Here is a 19,027-nt window from a genome sequence, read left to right as displayed (position 1 = left end):
AGGATGGAACTTGAACTCGGAACTTCTAATTCCCAGGTCATTTTTTTCTAGTATATCAAGTTGCCTGTATCCTCTGGGTTGAGAACAAAATTTCCCTCATAATTACTGACCTGACTTAAAATTAATGTTTTGGGACTACAAGGGAGGAAAAAAACTACTTTTTTTTAGTACTAGGTGAAATGGGGAGAATATAAGTAAATATCAAACATTAGTATCAAGAAATGATTAGTTAAAATGTTTACAATCATGATAATATTAACAACAATAAATCATATTTTGGGCTCAGAGCAAAGCATTCATTATGACATTTGCACATCCTAAGTGACCAGTAGCCATGAGGGGAAGATTATTACAGTTCCTTCCCCTCATCATATTTTGAGCACAGATCAGGAAGTATCACAAACCACCCAATGATATCTTTAAAATGGGGCTACAATCTGTTGGGTTTTAAGAAGGATATGCATATGACAGAAGGTGACAACCAATCAGAAATACTTTTTCCATATTCCTTAGAGATCATTTCTTAGAAAAATTAGTATTTTTCATCAAACATTTCTTTAAAAGATGAGAGGAATTTTCAGGAAGTAGTAAAAATTATGAGAATAGTATATATACTAATAATTATGCAGTGTGAAGAAAAGCATGAAGTGTTCTCATAAAAAGTGCCTCTGTTTATCCTTCTGGTTAGAAAATATATTGGGATTTTAATATGTTAGGAAGAACATCAACAGAATGTAACCTAACTAAAAAGACAAGTAATTCCTCAAAATGTGAAAATAATGACCATAAATGTGACTATTTCAAATGATTATGGAAGGAGAACCCTTAGCACTGATCCTACATTAATGCTTTCCTGGCATGGGGATCAGTGGAAGTTTCTATCCCATTCATCCCCTGAGGCTTGAAATCAATGCCAAACATAGCTATACACAAAGTTAACTTAAAGTTGAAATGTCTGGTCTCTTAGGTGCAGAAAGATGCCAGCTGAACAAGTAATGGACATTCCTACCTGCCCAATTAATGAGAAACCAATAAGAACTACCTTAAAAGGATAAACTTTGCTTTTTCATACTCCCTTCTAGGAGGGGCACATTGCAAGCATGGTCATGCCAGGAAAAATCATAAAACTTAAAAACATAATCCGCCCTTTTCAAGTGCATACAAATATTTATTGATCAAGTTGTTTTATGGGGAGATGGAATCAGGGAGTGGATCTCATTTATTTTCCATGGCTGGGCCCTGGTGGTTTGTTGTCAAGAAAAATAAAGACCTTAATGAAGCCCATAAATTTATTTACTTCTTTGTATATTAAGTAATTGGTAATTTCATTGTACAGCAAGTTCAGGCTGATGTATTTGTTCAGTATTCCTAGAAGGACCATAGTTTGTAATATGGCAAGTGACATCTCTGTCTCATGAATAGAAAAAAATAAAAGACAAAACCAAACTGCAGAATAAAAGGGGATTAGGAAGAAAAAAACAAGACTGCCAGTTTCTGTTTTGCTCTTTTACCTAACTAAATAATAAGCACTATGAGGCAAGAAGTAAAATGTAAAAAAGGAAAAACAAAGAATAATAAACTTTCATGATTTCAGTGCTCATAAACTGAAAAGCAAGAGGACATAATTATGCTAGAGAAATTTAGTTTTGTATATGGTGTTTCAAAAATCAAGCATGATACACATTTGAATAATGAAGTGTTTAAAAAGTTTAGTTACTAATTACAATGGTTCCAGAGGTAATTCTTCAACTAGCTCGTAGCACAAGGCTTGAAGCAAAGCCTTTTTTTTTTTTTCAAAAGTGCTATTTTGGTAGAGATGAAGTGAGTTTTCCAGGTCATATTTAGCAAGACCAACCTTTATTTACTTTTTTGCTTTTAAAATGAAATGGCTAAATGGAAAAAATCTATTTTTAAATAGCAAGAACTGGCTTCCAAATTAATTCTTCCATTCTAAATAAGCGTGAGGCAGAGTTTATGAAGAACTTCCGTATTTACAAGTATCAATGGGGCCTTTGACTTGCTGAATATCTTCCAGGAAGAGAAATATGATACAAGTTACATTTCCTGAGAGTGAAGTGAGAGATGCTTGGAGTTTATAGTAAGTCATTTCTTTCCCAGCTGACACCCACCATCACCTGTCACGTTACAAGCGATTTGGCCAGCAGGGCCTGGAGGGTTTATCTGAAATGCCTTCCTCCCAAGCTGGGTGGTGATGTTTGAGTTTCACAGCCACAGAGACTCTGAAATCTCACCCTTTTTGTGCTTGCTAAGCGGATTCAAACAGATCGTTAATGGGAAAACAAAGCTTCGATGACCCTCTAGTAATCATATGTCTGTTATGATTAGCACTTGTTCATCATGACATTGTAAATGACTTCCCATTGAAAACAAGCCCTTCTACTATATAACATTCAGATAACAGAAATGAAGGATGGACTAGAGAAGCCACACTTCAGAAAGGCTTTGAAAGTAACTTTTTCAGGTGTTTCCATCCAAAAAAAGCAAGGAAGAAAGAAAGAAAGAAGGAAAGAAAGAAAGAAAGAGAGAGAGAGAGAGAAAGAGAGAGAGAGAGGGAGGGAGGAAGGAAGGAAGGAAGAAGGAGAGAAAGAAAGAAAGAGAGAGGGAGGGAGGGAGGAAGGAATAAGGAAAGAAAGAAAGAAAGAAAAGAAAGAGAAGGAGGGAGGAAGGAAGGAAGGAAGAAGGAAAGAAAGAGAAGAAAGAGGAAGAAAGGAAGGAAGGAAGGAAGGAAGGAAGGAAGAGAAAGAAGGAAAGAAAGAAAGAAAGAATCAACCCTGGGTAAACTTCACCCCCAAGAGGTCCTCTGAAAACTGGTGTCCTTCCTGAGTCTAGGGGTTTGGATTCTGCCTCAGGATCATTTACACCTAACTGAAAGCTGTGATTTTCCTAGTGGCATATATTCAGCTGTTTGGGGTTTTTCCCCCCTAGAATGTAATGCTATTGCTCTCACACCTTCACTTTATTTTAGACAGCTTTATTGAGGTATACCTGTGGTACTGTGGCTTCTCCTCAGATCGTCCAAATTATTCACCTTTCACTTTATTTTTATCAATAAAGTTCAAGCTCCTTAGGCTGGCACAGAAGTCCTCTCAGAACAGCACCTCAGTCTGCCCTTGCAGCCTCCTCTGTCCCGCAGACACTCTGCTCACCTGTGTTCACTACCACAACACGGGATTCCTTACCATTCTTCAAACTGTCTTGACCTTTAAATGATACTCCCTCTAACTACCGCATACTGGCCCCCGCCTCACCTGGCAAATTCTTCTTATGGTTCAAGCTTCTACTTCTCACATCTTTTGTGAAGCTTTCCCTGGTTCCCTCGAAATGGCTTCATCTGTTCTTCATCTTCATCTACATGCATACATCTAAAGATTGCAACTATATTCCACAATAGCTAATTGTTGACATATCTATCTTTGCAGACAGAAATAACACCAGGGATCATGTCTTTATTTATCCTTAAATCCTCAGTGCCTGGCACATAGTGAGTCTTCAGTGTCATTTAGGAATCAAATGAAATACTTTGTTAGAATTTCTTCATTCACTGCCATTAAAGCTGAATTGAGAAATGATAGGGAGAGTATATTATAAAATATTTTTTCTGTATACCTTGTAAGCAAAGGGAATTTTATACTCTTATCATGGGTAAATTAGAAGAGAGATAGAAATGTAAAGATAATAGGGAGGAATGCCTAATCCATATATCTATGAGCTTTGAGTCCCATAGAAAAAAAGAATGCCAAGAGTTGATTTGACTAATTTGTTCAATATAGTATGATGCTTTATGCCTTGGACATGGCCTTGAGGTCCAGGGGACAGTTAGAGAGAGGATCACTGAACCCATGTCTTCACTCTCCAGAGCATACACACACACCCCACAGAGCCACAGAGCAACTCAGGCACCTGAGGACTGAGGTTAAGCAGCCATGAGTAAGGATTGGCTAGGGCCCAACAGAGTGGCATTTTCATGGAGAGGTCTCCCAACAAACACAGGGGTGACATGCAGAAACAAGGAGATTAGAACACAAGGATAAGAGTATACTTTCTTTTGAATATAAGCACATGTGGAAAACTCTTCGGGCTCCCCAAAATAACAAGATATGTTTTTAAGAGGGGACTGAGGTTCCATAGCTGTGCAGGTAGAGTAGGAATCATCACAGTGTAGGCACTGATGTCAATATGACATCATTTGAACCGAACAGTAATGGGACCTGGGAACATTTGGATTATCTGAGCCAGAATGAGATTAGCACTACATGAAAAGTATACTGAACTACAAAAAAGAAGGAGGAGGAGGAAGAGGAGGAGGAGGAGGAGGAGGAGGAGGAGGAGGAGGAGAAGGAGAAGAAGAGGAAGAAATTTTGCCTGAGGACATCAGTGAGGGGTGTATTTAGAAGGTTGAGCATGTACTGAACTTTCTAGGATATGTAAGATTCAAATTGGCCAAAATGATGGGCAGAATATGACAGATAGAGAGAAACAGGTACAGAAAGGCAGTGTAGAGAGATACTTAGGTCAGACACATTCGAGACAGGGCAGTGGACACCAGCAACTTTGAAAGAAATCTCCACAGTGTTCAAGAAGACCTGGTCAGTGGGGTGCCTGGGTGGCTCAGTCAGTTAACCAACCAACTTCAGCTCAGGTCATGATCTTGAAGTTCCTGAGTTTGAGCCCCAAAATGGGCTCACTACTGTCAGCCTGTCAGTGCAGAGCCTGCTTCAGAGGCTCTGTCCCCCTCTCTCTGCCTCTCCCCCTGCTTGAGCCATCCTAAATATAAATAAATGTTAAAAAAAAAAAAAGAACTCCTGGTTAAATATGAGGGGGCTAAGGGATGTGTGAGGAAGTAAAAGTGGTCAGTAACATTATTCCTTTGGGAAGTTTGGGAGTGAAAGGGACTGTCAAGGGAAAAAGTTTCTAGAACAGCGAAGGATTAAGTATATATTTGTAGACTAAGAGGCCAGGATACTGTGGACAGGGACATTGAAAACAGAAGAGCAAAGGAGATCATGGGTGGATCAAGGTATTAAAGGAGGCTGACAAGGAGAAGATTAAGAGCACAAGTGAAGGGGTTAACCTTTGAAACCAGGAGGGTCGCCTCTAGAAAGGACAGCTGAAGCAGGAAAATTCTGAAGTAGAGAGCAGAGGTTGAGATGGTTCAAATAAGAGGAATACCTTGGGTGCAAAAGATCTGGTCAATTCAATCTCATATTCAGCCAACCAGATGTGAATTCTACATGGCACTACCACACATGTCCGTATTAATTGAAATTTTCACTGAACTTGTGGTTGTTTCTAAATTGCATGGATATAGCCATGGTGAGAGGAATGATTAAAGTCAATTATTTCAATATATTGCTTTTTAGCTTAAAATTATAAAAATTTCACCTAATCTGGAACAAATGTACTTTAAGAAATGTAAGTGTTAACTAAAATGAGGCAATAAGAGCACCTGGGTGGCTCAGTTGGCTGAGCATCTGACTTTGGCTCAGGTCATGATCTCATGGTTTATGAGTTCAAGCCCCATGTCAGGGCCAACAGCTCAGAGCCTGGAGCCTGCTTTGGATTCTGTGTCTCCCTCTCTTTCTGCCCATTCCCTGCCTCTCTCTCAAAAATAAATAAACATTAAAAAATTTTTTTAATGAGGCAATAGACAAGGTGTACCAAGCTTATTTGAGTCACACAAAATAACATAAGCAGCTTTTGGCTAACCATGCTTATTTTCTGATTACCTTTCCTGGTTAAGTTGAAGGAATTGAAACGATAATAAATCAATGGTTTATTAGCCAACACAATTATTCTTCCTTGATGGACATACATTTCAAAGTTTATCATTGAAATCAAAATTGTACATCACTGATTCTCTGTCTCAGAATGAAGATTACACTATCCAATGTTATTTTATTAAACACAGATGGTTTGCTCAATCTACAAAAAAATCTGTCAAGTTCTTATAAAGTTATTCTTAAGCACTAGTATAACAAAACATCAGCATTACTATAGTCAATTCTCTGCCTAATTTATAAACTTAAGATCATGATTAAATTTAGGTTTACAGCCATTGTAAAAGCAATACATTTGCAACCACCTAAGGTTAATAACTAATTAATCCTCACAGCATTTTAATGGGTCACATAAGATTAATAGGACTTGAGGGACATGCTTATGTGTCTTCTTTCTTTTCTATACTCTGAGAACCTGCACTACACACTCCACAGATACATACTCACAGCCCCCATCCAAGCCAAAACTCTGCTGTCTCTTAGGAGATTAGATTTATTGAATAGAAAAATAAGTGAAGAAAGAAGAAGAATCAAATATATAATCTAACAATAGTAGATTAATCAATGCCTGTCAAATTAGCCCAAGTAATTACCAAAGTAAAACACCTTGATTTTATTACTTTATGATGACATTTGCATTATTATGACTTCTAAGTAGTATATTTAACTGGCACCTTACTATTCTCAAAGTAACTGCCATAAGGACATTTTAAGGTAAGATAATTTCATACAATTGGCCATAATAAAATAGGAAATAAGCTCTAAAGATATCCTATTGAACACTGTACCTATAGTCAGTAATAATACTCTGGACACTTAAAAATGTGTTAAGAGGGTAGATCTCATGTTAAATGTTCAAATGAAACATATGAACAAATGAAATGAAATAAAATAAAACAAAAATAAAATAGATATGAATGTTGTAGAATCTATACACATATGATCAATTACTGACATTTTTTACCTTTCCCCAAACAATATTGAATTATATGAAATCTGAAGGAGAAAAATCACAACTTTTTAAAATTTGATGATGATAATATTAAATGTTTCCAAAATTGGTAAATGGAAATACTAAACTGATAATATTTCATATTATATTACATTTTAGTAGCCATTTCTATACAAAGCAATTTGTTACTGGAATATATTAACATCCCTAAATTTGCTAGAAAAAAATAACATTGATTCTTAAGATAGGTTCTTGTGATGGAGATGTAAATATTTCCAGGCATCCTTAAAATCTGTCTAATCATACTCTTAAAATTCTGTTCTAGGGATGCCTGGATGGTTCAGTCAGTTAAGCATCTGACTCTTGATTTTGGCTCAGGTCATGATCTCACAGTTCATGGGATCAAGTCCCATGTGGTGTTTCGTACTGACAGCATGGGGCCTGCTTAAGATTCTCTCTTCCTCTCCCTCTACCCCTCCCCTTTCACTCTCTCTCAAAATAAATAAAATAACATTTTAAAAAATTCTGTTCTAATATATATAATTTGGCTATATTGTATGATTTAAAGAATTCAGTAATTGTGAACCTATAAGGCTTTTCTTTTCATCTTAAGAATATTGGACTTGGGCACCTGGGTGGCTCAGTTGGTTGAGTGCCCAACTTCAGCTCAGGTCATGATCTCACAATCTGTGAGTTTGAGCCCCATGTCAGGCTCTGTGCTAACAGCTCAGAGCCTGGAGCCTGGTTCGGATTCTGTGTCTTCCTCTCTCTCTGTCCCTCCTCCAATCACACTCTTTCTCTCTCTCTCTCAAAAATAAAAAATTTAAAAAAAATTTTTTAAAAAAGAGTATCAGACTTAAAAGGCTTACCTCACATTTTTGGTATGGCAAACTACAATTGAGGAAATACATAAAACTTATGTGTAACAGTCATTCAATCTCATACTAACAGCTGGACAACTTTTTAATTAAGTCACTTTTCCTTACATGGGAAAGTTCTTATCTACAGAATGATAGGATGGCCCAAATGAAAACCCAAGGGACGTATAAATAATAATTCCCTATATTTTTATGGAATTGTGAAGTAATCCTCCTGAAACATTCAAAGATTAGAAGCTTCAGTGCGAGAGTTCTAAACATAGTTTTTAGAGCCACAGATTTTAACTGGTTTTGAGAGCTTGGAGAGGTCCCAAAGAGCAATAAAAATGAAAGATGAGTTAGAAAACCTGTCCTTATGAGGGAAAGACTGAAAAACAGCCTTGTGTGAGATGCTAAAGGAAGTTTGCCCTTTATGAGGAAATGGGTGGTACTGAGTCCCATGGCCCGTGCTTGATGATAGAAGGCAACACATCTCAGATCCTTGATCAAGGCAAGAGAAAAGTACAGTTTTTCCTTGTGCCATGTGTCTCTCCAGCAGGATCCAGAAGGCAAGACTAGACCCACATTCTTTCACCATTGTAATCTGAGAGCCTAGCAGAGTCCACAGTGAACTCAATAAATGCTTTTTGAATAAAAGAATGAGCTCCACTCTACCTCGTATTAATTACAGTGACTTATTGAATGCTACCTTTTATTCAACTGTTAGCAGAACAGAAACATTTCAGAAACCCCTAATACTTATGTAGTAAGCTACTGCTTTTACTTGTAATTGCTACAAGCTTTTAGTTGAAAAAAACAAAACTTAATGACAAAAGTTTTAAATGATAATGTCTAATGCTACCGAAGATACTGGGTATTATACAGAAGGATAAAACAATGATGAAACATAATTAGAAGTATATATCAAGATCTCTAAAAATGAACTAGTAATTCCACTGAGAAAAATCAATCTTATGGAAATAATTCTAAACACAGAGAAAAATAACCTTCCTGGATGTTGTGATGTTATTTATAATGATAAAATCTGGAAGTAACATAAAGGTCCATGTAGAAAAGACATGAGCATAGGGTGAATCATTCAACACTAGCACAGACAAGGTATAAATCATGCTTTAATATACAAAACAGCTTTCCCCATACTTAGGATTGTTTCTAAGGGAACTGTTAAGGTTCAGAGAACTCAAATAACTCCTAACAAAAAAAAACTACCCATCTTCCAAATATATAATTTGGGGTTTTCTTCTTGTGGAGGATTATTATGTTTATAAAAACATAAAATGAAAATGAGAATAGCTCCTATGAGCTCTTTTTTTTCCACGTAAAGCTGTGAAAAGAAATAGCCCTTGTTTCCAGAGAGTAATCATCAATTTAATGAAACAGAGAGAGAGAAGATTCCTCTTCACTGGAGATTTATTTCTTTGTAACGAAAGCAAAGGGGACCATACATGTCGATTATGCCACTGTGTCTAGCCACACTATTCAAGCTCATAAAAACTTATTAATCTGTGTTGATTATTGTTTTTTCACACATAGCCCCATGTACCCGCATTCTTAGGAACTGGTTCAGTGGCAAAAGATACCAGCTCATAGGAATCATTCCAAATAAGAGACAACAGACTGGAAACACACATCAGCACTCCTGTCTCGCCTCTTTCACTAATGGATCATACCATTCTAATTGGCTGAATCTAATAATGGCCTCAGAATCCTTCTCAACACAGTATTCCAGATAGCCACTAGCTATCAATCATGGAACCTCAGAGATAAGGCTTTTTACCATCCTTGAAATCAACAAATCAGGGTAATTCACTTCCCTGGTACATTTGAAATCAGATGATTTCCTCATTGGCCAGTCAAAATAAGAGAGTGTTGCCCCTTCAGAATCAACAGTATGTGGGAATTCAACATTTATCAACCTTTCTAAAATATTCAACTGCTAAGACATTTTTATTTAGTTATTTGGGACATTTTTATTTAAAACATGTTTCTATAGAAACAACTAATGAAAGAACTGTATTATACCAAGAAAATAAGGTTCTCTGTAGTATATGCATGTTTTGTGTATGTTTTCTCTCAAAATTTCACCATTTTGCCCTTATAATTGCCAAAACACAATTTAAAGATAATCAGAGTATGATCACCTGGGATATATAACTCTCAATATGTACAGAAATAATGAATTATTTCTTGTGCACAACCAAGGGTACTTGTTGTAGATACAAGAAGCCAAGGAAATGAATCTTTTAAAGCCCACAAATACTTTCATTTTCTATCCCAAGGAACACTGAGGAAATGGACACAAATTTAAAATAAAATCAAATGCATAAAGTCCCTCAAAGTTCCTTGAGCATGTATCACCATTAAGTGTACAATGTTTATTCAAAGGGCCCCTGCAAAAGTAGCCCTTGGGATTCCTGCATTAAGCCAGGCTCAAGGCACTGAGGGTGCCCAGTAAGTATCTGACCAACACATTCTTTCAATCTCTCCCCTCATGAATCTCACCTGGAAGATGACAGAACTATAAAAATAATCTCAGGCACAGAAAGAATCCTCATTTTCCACATAAAATAGCATCTGCCTTTTCCTATGCTGATTCTGCAAGGCAGCTTATTTACAAATACATAAATAGCTGCAACTTTACTCCAGTCTTATTGAAAAATCAAAATGGCATCATGCAAGAGAAGCATCCTAGCATACTTGGCTCAATGAGTGAAATGTAAATGGAGATGAGCCAAGCTACTTGACACTTGCTAGTCAGCTTAAGCAGATACCCTCCAGTTTCCTGTAGTGGAGGTCCCAGGGTTCTGCCTGTAGAGCCACGGAATTTACTTACATTGATAGCCCAGGGATCACACAATGATTTAGAGCTAAAGGTTGGAAAATAAATGTCAAGTTGTGGCTATATCTATTACCACACATATCAAAGGGGAATAACATTGCCTAAATGTGGCAGGAAATTTTCCAACGTAACTACTTAAAATCAGCTACATCTTCTTATATACAGTTCCAATGAATTTTAAAAAGTTTTCACTCCAATCCTTTAGCCACCTGGACAGAATCAGAGGAATTTAAATTGTCAGGAAGAAGGCAGGAGAGAAAATGCACTTTAATTTTTATAACAGAATTTTTTGCCTTTCTTAAATTCTTTAATTAAGGTTATCTACTAGTTTAAAATCATATATATATATATATATATTCATATATACATTACATATTGACTTTATGTATCATATACATATGTGTGTGTACATATATATATATTCATATATATGTTACATATTGACTTTATGTATCATAAAGTCATGTATCATATACATGTGTGTGTATATATATACATATACACATTCATATATATGTTACATATTGACTTTTCTTTACTGGATATGAATACCTAAACATGGGACTGCTGTTCTCTGAGTGTTTAATGCCTGCATGTGAAGCCACCTAAAAGTCACCCATAACAGTACAGTCATATCTGCTGAAGTGCCCTGCCTGACGATCACCCATTATATCCCCCAATATCAGATCACTCCTTTCCTTAGCACTCTTATTTCTTACCAATTAATGAGCAGTTTAATTTTAAGGAACCATATCATTAAACTAAAATCATCTTAAGAATCACAAAATAGAAGGTTTTAACTTTTCTCAAGGAAAAAGTTAGCTAGGGACCCAGTTTAGACAGAGCATCCGAAGATAGGCAACAAGATAATTAATGCTATCCCCCTTTGAGAATCCAAATGCTAAGATTCTCAACAACCTTTTCTGGTAATTTAAATGTTAGGCTACTCATCAAGAAGTGAAAACATCTATGTATGTTTTCACACAAAAACATCTGTGTTGTATATTAAACCAGAGTTTTAATGCTTATTTCACTGCAGTGCATTCATAAACTGGAATGTTCATCTTGGACTCAAAGACTAAATATCATGATCATATATGCTATATCTGCCTTCCTGACGACTCAAGCTTTTTGAATTACTATGTGTCCATCCTCCAACTGTATGCAGACCATATGGGGAACTTTTATTGCCCTGTATAGTTGCTGACCAACTGTCAGTATTTAAATGGTACATAATACCTTTTTTTTTTTTTAATCTCAGGTTTATCAGTAGAAAAAGAATAATAAAGATAAGAAAGAAAAAGTTTGGGAAATCAATTCTGAGATGAAATGTGTATCAAGACCATCTTATAATGATGTTATCATCTTACGTTATTATGTACGCTACACCTTATATAAAAGGAATACCTAAAGGCTAGGTTCTTTTGTTTTAATTTATCATGAAGCATAGTAAACGTAGAAAATAGTTACAATAAATATCAGCCTCTTGTCTTGAAATCTACACTGCATCTTCTGTTTTAAGGTTCACATTTTAAAATTCAACTTTGGTTATATCTACTTTAAACATAAATAATACTTCTTCAAAATGGTTTTAATTACTATTCTGCAAAGACTATGCCTATATCTGTATGGGTGAATGGCATTTATAACCATAGGATAGGATCAGATTCCAAAGATTATTAAAAACAACAAATATACAAACAGCCCACTTACCACAGCATTCAAGTGAGTATGACACCATTGAGAAGACTTTTTTTTATTTTTTAAACAAATTATTTGAAATTTTCTTAGAAAATAGTTCATGTAATATTATTAAAATGTAAAGAAAAATTTACTTACATGGTATCTCTAAAAAGAAATGCACTTCCCAATTTGAAACAGGTTTTATCACCTTCACAAAATGCACGTCTCAGAGAAAAGCTCTCTCCTAGGTCAAAACCTATAAAATGTAACAAATGATTTAATCCAGCAGTTTTGTTAAAATTAGGAAACTCACAGAGATACTGATTTTTAAATAGGATTTTTTGTCGTCCTTATCTATAGACTGATTTATTTCAAATAACACCCTGTTGTTTGGGCTCAGCAAAATTTCTTGATTTCATTTTTCTCCTTTTAGGCTACAGAAGTATAAAATATGTTGCAAAAGACTCAAATGTTAATTTTCTTTGACTTAGGAATTATCTTAAGAAAATAATCATAGTAGCTCATTGTAGCAGCTCTGATGTCTAAGACAGGAAATTAGTTAACTAAAAAATATTACAGAGGCGCCTGGGTGGCTCAGTTGGTTAAGTGCCCGACTTCGGCTCAGGTCATGATCTCACAGTTCGTGAGTTCGAGCCCCGCGTCGGGCTCTGTGCTGACAGCTCAGAGCCTGGAGCCTGCTTCACATTCTGTGTCTCCCTCTCTCTCTGCCCCTTCCCTGCTCATGCTCTGTCTCTCTCTGTTTCAAAAATAAATAAACATTAAAAAAAATATTACAGCAATTTAGTTGAAATTTAAGCAGTCCTGTTTTTTAAAAAAAAAAATCATGCCTTAGAAGAATATATACTGATGTGGGTAAATGCTTTGATTTCAAATTCAAAATATGTATTATGATTATGTATGTGTGTGAGAGAGAGGGAGAGAGGGAGTGAGGGAGAGAGAGGAAAGGAAGACAGAGCAAGGAAGATAGGAATGTTATACCAAAATAGGAATCATGGCTGTATTTGGGTAGTGAGATCTTTTATTACTAAATTTTCTTTTCTTTTTTCAAAATTTCTACAATGGATACAACTTCTATGATTTTAAATAACTTTTTTTCTCCAAGAAATTGAGTTGTTGTTAGTTAATATAGTACTCTGCTCTTTTTTTCTACATCATTTATCTTCCTTCTTTTTATTTTCTTATACTGATGTTACCAGCCTAAATTATAATGTCAAAGAATCACTTGTGATAAACTCCACATGTGCTGATAATTTTATACAAAATGCTTCTTTGCAAAGGATGATAAAGCTCACCTGAAACTTCAAGTTTATCTCTGTTGTCCTGTGGAAACTGATGTCCCTCTGTTCTCAGTACAGGACACTGTTTTTCTATTAAAAAAAAAATTGAAGATTTGCACTGCATTTGTCATCAATTTTTTTCAATAAGTTTGAATCAGACAATACAACTAGAAACTTAAGATAAAATGAAAATAATAAGCAATTTTGTTAACTTTCTATAGATTGGGGATAAGAATATTACCCCCCTCAGAGTATCTGTGAGTTTGTGAGGGTTACATGTGGCTGGTGCAGAGTGAATGCTTGTGTTAGCTATCATTACTACTACTGCTATATTACTCTAATTTTCTAATTGTTGCTATACACTTTTGACATTAGGAAATCAGCTTTAACATCATTAAAATTTCATATGCAAAATATATTCTAATATTAAAACAAATGAACTGCTACTATATTTGAACACAAATTTGATTCAACTATTCTTGTCAGGTGATACTACACTTTAGAGAAGGGGACTACTATGGACTGAATGTGTCCCCCCAAAATGCATATGTTGAAGCTTTGATACCCAATGAGGTATTATTTAGAGGTGAAGCCTTTGGGAGGTAATTAGGTTTGGACGAGGTCATATGAGTAGAGCTCTCATGATGGAGCTGGCGTCCTTAGGGGATGGAGAAACAGTATCTCCTCCTTTCTCTGCACCATATAAGGACACCAGGAAGGGGGCCCTCACCAGCATCTGGCCATGTTGGAACCCTGACCTGAAGTTTCCCAGCCTCCAGAACTGTGTGAAATTAATGTCTATTCTTTAAGCCACCCAACCTAGGACATTCCTAGAACAGCTTGAATTGACTAAAGCAGCAACACAGATGGAAATTATCACAATAAAATTACAAAGCAAAGACATCTGCCATACAAAAGTGGCCTATACTTTTAAAAATTAGATAAAATCATTGAGAAAGTACTAATTATGTGCTAAGGCACCTAATGAAACTTAAAAAATAAAAGGTAAAATTAGCCTCTACTTACAGCGAATGCATACATTCAATACTACCACAACACCTTAATGAAGTAATATATATGCATGCATTAGCTTTTTGTTGTCTGGGATATGCTTAAATCTAATTCAGGCTAGATTCTATGAAGGTTAGAGTCAATTGTGAGAAAAATGCAGCAAATTTTTAGAATATGCCAAGGTAACTATATAACTGGACAGATATTCTAAAAATAATTAATTAACTATTATGGCATCACACAATCACATTCTTAATTCTCCAAGTCTAAAATCCTGGTTGAGTTTATTGACCTAAAAGTGTTTTTTTTAAAATACAATGTATTGTCAAATTGGCTGCCATACAACACCCAGTGAGGGAGATAAACTGCTTAAAACTAAATTGCTTTCTTGCTCTCTGGAAAGTGGAAAGTACTGAATCTCAGTTCAACTGCTCAGCTCCTCAGCCCTTCATTTAACAAATGTATCATGAACTTCAGGGGTGGTGACAGAGCATCATCTAAATATATTTAACTAAAAGAATGAATCAGATTCTAAATAGTGCTGTCACTTAATCAGATTTAAAAACTGCAATACAAACACGTGAAATTGTAGTACTGAATAATCTCAGAGATTACTTAGCTACTTTGGAAATTCCTATTTCAGAAATATTAACATGATTGCAGATCTGAATAGATAGTAAAATTGGATATTTTGTAAACTTTACCAAATTTTTTAATCTGAATTCATAGTCATTTTTATAAAAACCAAGCATCTCCTCAAGATCTCTGTACTGAAAACTAGAGAACAGTGCTGAGGGAGATTTAAGTCCTAAATAACTGAAAGGTTAAACCAAGTATTTACACTGGAAGACTCAATATTGCTAAGATGTCAATTGTCAGTTTTATCTCTAGAATAAGTATAATACCAAAGGGTTGTGTGGGTGAGCATATGTGTGTGTGTGCAAGAAACTGACAAGCTGATTCTCGAATTTATATGGAACAGCAAGAAAACTAGAATAGTTAAGACAAAATTGAAGAACAAGCCAGACAATTACACTATCAGATACCAGAAATTTCTATAATGTGGTATTGGGACACATATAAAGAGATCAAGGGAACAGAGTAGAGTCCAAAACAGACCCGAGAACATGTGGTCTTCTTATTTACCACAAAGGTGCCACTGTAATTCAGTGGGAAAAGGATTGTTTTTCCAATAAATGTTTCTGGGTCCACTGGATCTCCATATAGAAAAACACTAAACCTTGATCCTTACCTCACACCATGCAGAGAAATTAAGTACAGATGATATTAGACCTAAATGTGAAATGTAAAACAATAAAGGGCTACAGAAAGACATAAGATCTTCACAAACTTGGAGTAGTAAAGATTTCGTAAGGGGACAACGAAAGCACCAATTACAAAAGATTGATAAATTGGAATTCATTAAAATTAAAATATTTATCAAAGGACATTAAAAGAGTGAAAAGGAGCCACAGACTATTGCAATATGTCTATCCAATAACATATCATAACCAGAATAAACAAGAACTCCCATAAATCAAGAAAAAAAGACTAAAAACTGTTTCGAAAACTCACAAAAAATCTAAACACTTCACAAAAGTGAAGATCCACGTTCCCAACCTACATGTGAAAATGTGCTCAACATCATTCGTAATCTAGGAAATGCAAAGTAGGACCATGATCAGATCCCACTAAATGGCTAAAAATTAAAGAACTGACAGCACCAAGTTTTGATGAGAATGTGGAGCAAAAGAACTCCTCCACATGGTTTGTGAGAGTGGAAATCAATGCAACCACTTCAGAAAACTGACAGTGTTCACTAAAGCTAAATACACATGAACTCTTTGACTTGGAAATTCAATGGCCCAAGAAAAATGAGCATAAAAAAATGAGTGTAAATATCCCTTTTAGAAGAGAATATTCATTTGTAGCATTACTCATAATAAGATAAAAATGGAAACCCAAATGTTCACTGACAAGGGAATAAATGAATAAATTGTGGTTATATACAATGAAAAATTGTATAGCAATAAAAAAGAATAAACTTCTGACACATGCAACAACTTGAATGCATCTGACAGATACATTATTAAGTAAAAAGAATACCATTCCCAAAAGAATACAGACTGTATAATCTCATTTATATGAAGTTCAAAAGACTGTACAACTAACTAATCTACATCAGAGTACTGGCTACCTTGGTGGGATATTACCTGAAAGAAGATAGAGGAAAGCCTTCTGGGGTTCTGGAAACGTTTTATAATTTGGTCTGAGGGGCAGTTACACAGATGTCTAAATGTGTATGTAAAAAATTCACTGCACTATGCATCTAAGATTGATGCTTTGTATGTGTAGTACCTCACCAACATGAGGAAAACAGCATGTCTGTAAGAAACTAAGCTAAAAATGATTCCTGAAAAACAAAACTGAAATTCTAATCAAATTTTTATAATGACTTTGAATGACTATATGACTGTAATAAATGAGATTAACTTTAAATTCTCCACAACATATGTAGGGAAAGCCCAACAGATGATTGACAAAACAAATCTCATGACAGCAGAAAGGGAGTTTCTACTATGATACTTTCATCTTAAGGGGTCTGTTGGCCTACTACCAACTTGGAAACAATACATGTCTGTCTTAAATTCTCCAAAGACTTAATGAACATATGATGATGTCACAGTAATAAACCTGTCACTTTGAAATGAATGGAATTCAACATTTCCAGCAATATTCATGAAAGTAAGTCTCCACTAAAATCTTTAGTTTATGAAAATCAAATGTAGCTTCACATATTTAGAGCATGTGCTTTATTGTGAAAACCTGAACAAAATAAAGGAAAACTAAATGTTAATTATTTGGGGGTAAGATTCAAGGTGCCATCATCTGAATGCGTGAGTCTTAGGGATCCGTTGCATACAAATGGCAAAGCAGTAGATGTGGCTCTCACAAATTGGCTGTATTATTTTCTATAAATATTGACACATATATTTTAAAATAAAGTAAAGCACACTTTTTGAGTGAATGTGCATATACCTTAAAGAACAACTGATAAGATCCAAATGTCATCCCAACAGGTAGACAGAGAAGAATCATTGCAGCAGTGTCACTGCAAAGGCTCTCTGGAATGTTCCAAAAGTAATTACTACTAAAATTTCACCATGAAACATGCACTACTTGGGGACCCTTAATCGACAGACCTTTTGAAGAGCAAATGCAAAGGTTTTTGACAAATTCATTCTAAGATATTGTTAGTGATTATCAGACCCACCTTCCTCCTGAACTGGCTTGAAGGACCTGGGCAGCTCACGGGGTCAGAAGGATATTCAAAGGAGGGCGTCTAGGTCTCATATGGGTAGATTATCTAGATTTTACCTTGATTATGTACCAAAAAAATACATACTTTTAAAAAAATATTTTACTCTTATATCTCCCTAAAAATTAGAATCCTGAGGACCTAAGAACAAATTATTCATGAAAAGTTAGACAACTTTGCCCCAGATCACCTAGTGACTCAATGGCGAAGTTGAAATAAAACCCATTTCCTATAAGAAATAGGTTCTTTCCTAAGAAGTCAGACAACTTTTTCTCTGTATTAAACACTGCTTCCTAAAACCACATTCTAAACAAAGTAAGAGTATCTATGACACTCTATTCTTTAGTAGAAATGCATTTTGTTCAGGCTCTCAGTTTCGAGGGTGCTTTAAAAAAAATCCCTTGTTCCCTTAATCTCTAAATCCTTATACTGTGTTCCTACCTGCTGGCTGAGCCTTCCATTATATTGCTAAGTATTCTCTTTGAGATTAGTTCACCTGTTTTTTGAAACCTATATTTCCTATCATTGTTCTGATACTTATTTTCTATACCCATTCACACAAAAATCTTTAGTTTAATATAGTATTCGCTGAAGACATGTTGAGTTCCGCTTTCTCACTTTTTTTTTCTTACTATTCACTGAAGGCATGTTGAATTACTTCTTTATCCTCTCAAACAACTAAGAAGCCTAGCTGGTTAAAACCCATTCTTTTAGTTTTTCTTTTTTTTTCGGCTGATTTAATACCTAGAAGATTTGTGTGTGTTGCTGATGTTCATACTGCAAACAGACTAGTCACTCTCCATGGCCACAAAGGCCTCTGGCCTTTGGGAAAAGCCAGGAGGCAAGGTTATTACTTATGCACTACAAAGACAAAAAGAACAGTCAACATTGGAGGCATGATGAAAAATAAATATAAATGCATTCTGTTACACTTCTTACAATGTGTTAAAGATTCTTAATATTAAGCTATTTATATACTACCTTACTGATGGCAAAGAAAGAAAATATATAATTTTTTTAGCGGAAATATAAGTTATATTTTAACTTTGCTAAAGTGCACGTTTCCACACATTTGTATTTAAATAACAATGTATTTAAGGTATAATATGACATCACAATATTCACCTAACTGTCAATTATAGAAGTCTTTAGGGAAGACATGTTACTCAAAGATATACTTTCATAAGCCTACTTGTTCACATTTCTGGGAAGAGTCCTCTAGGGCAAGGGTCAACCATCTCCCAAGAAG

The 19,027-nt window shown here is 35.3% G+C and overlaps 1 protein-coding gene across 1 annotated transcript in view; it reads right to left on the bottom strand.

Annotated features, from left to right (window-relative positions):
* The window catches only part of COL19A1 (collagen type XIX alpha 1 chain), a 323,690-nt gene that overhangs the window by 297,032 nt on the left and 7,631 nt on the right, over window positions 1-19,027 (bottom strand). The window contains exons 2-3 of the mRNA XM_049653877.1: window positions 13,464-13,538; window positions 12,307-12,406 (exon numbers count right to left, since the gene is read on the bottom strand). Of these exons, the coding sequence (XP_049509834.1) occupies window positions 12,307-12,406; window positions 13,464-13,538 (175 nt within the window). The remainder of the gene's footprint in view (window positions 1-12,306; window positions 12,407-13,463; window positions 13,539-19,027) is intronic.

The sequence above is a fragment of the Panthera uncia genome (assembly GCF_023721935.1).
Source record: "Panthera uncia isolate 11264 chromosome B2 unlocalized genomic scaffold, Puncia_PCG_1.0 HiC_scaffold_24, whole genome shotgun sequence".
Classification (NCBI taxonomy): domain Eukaryota; kingdom Metazoa; phylum Chordata; class Mammalia; order Carnivora; family Felidae; genus Panthera; species Panthera uncia.
The sequence above is the reverse complement of the archived record's forward strand: the minus strand, read 5'-3'. Positions and strand labels throughout refer to the sequence as shown.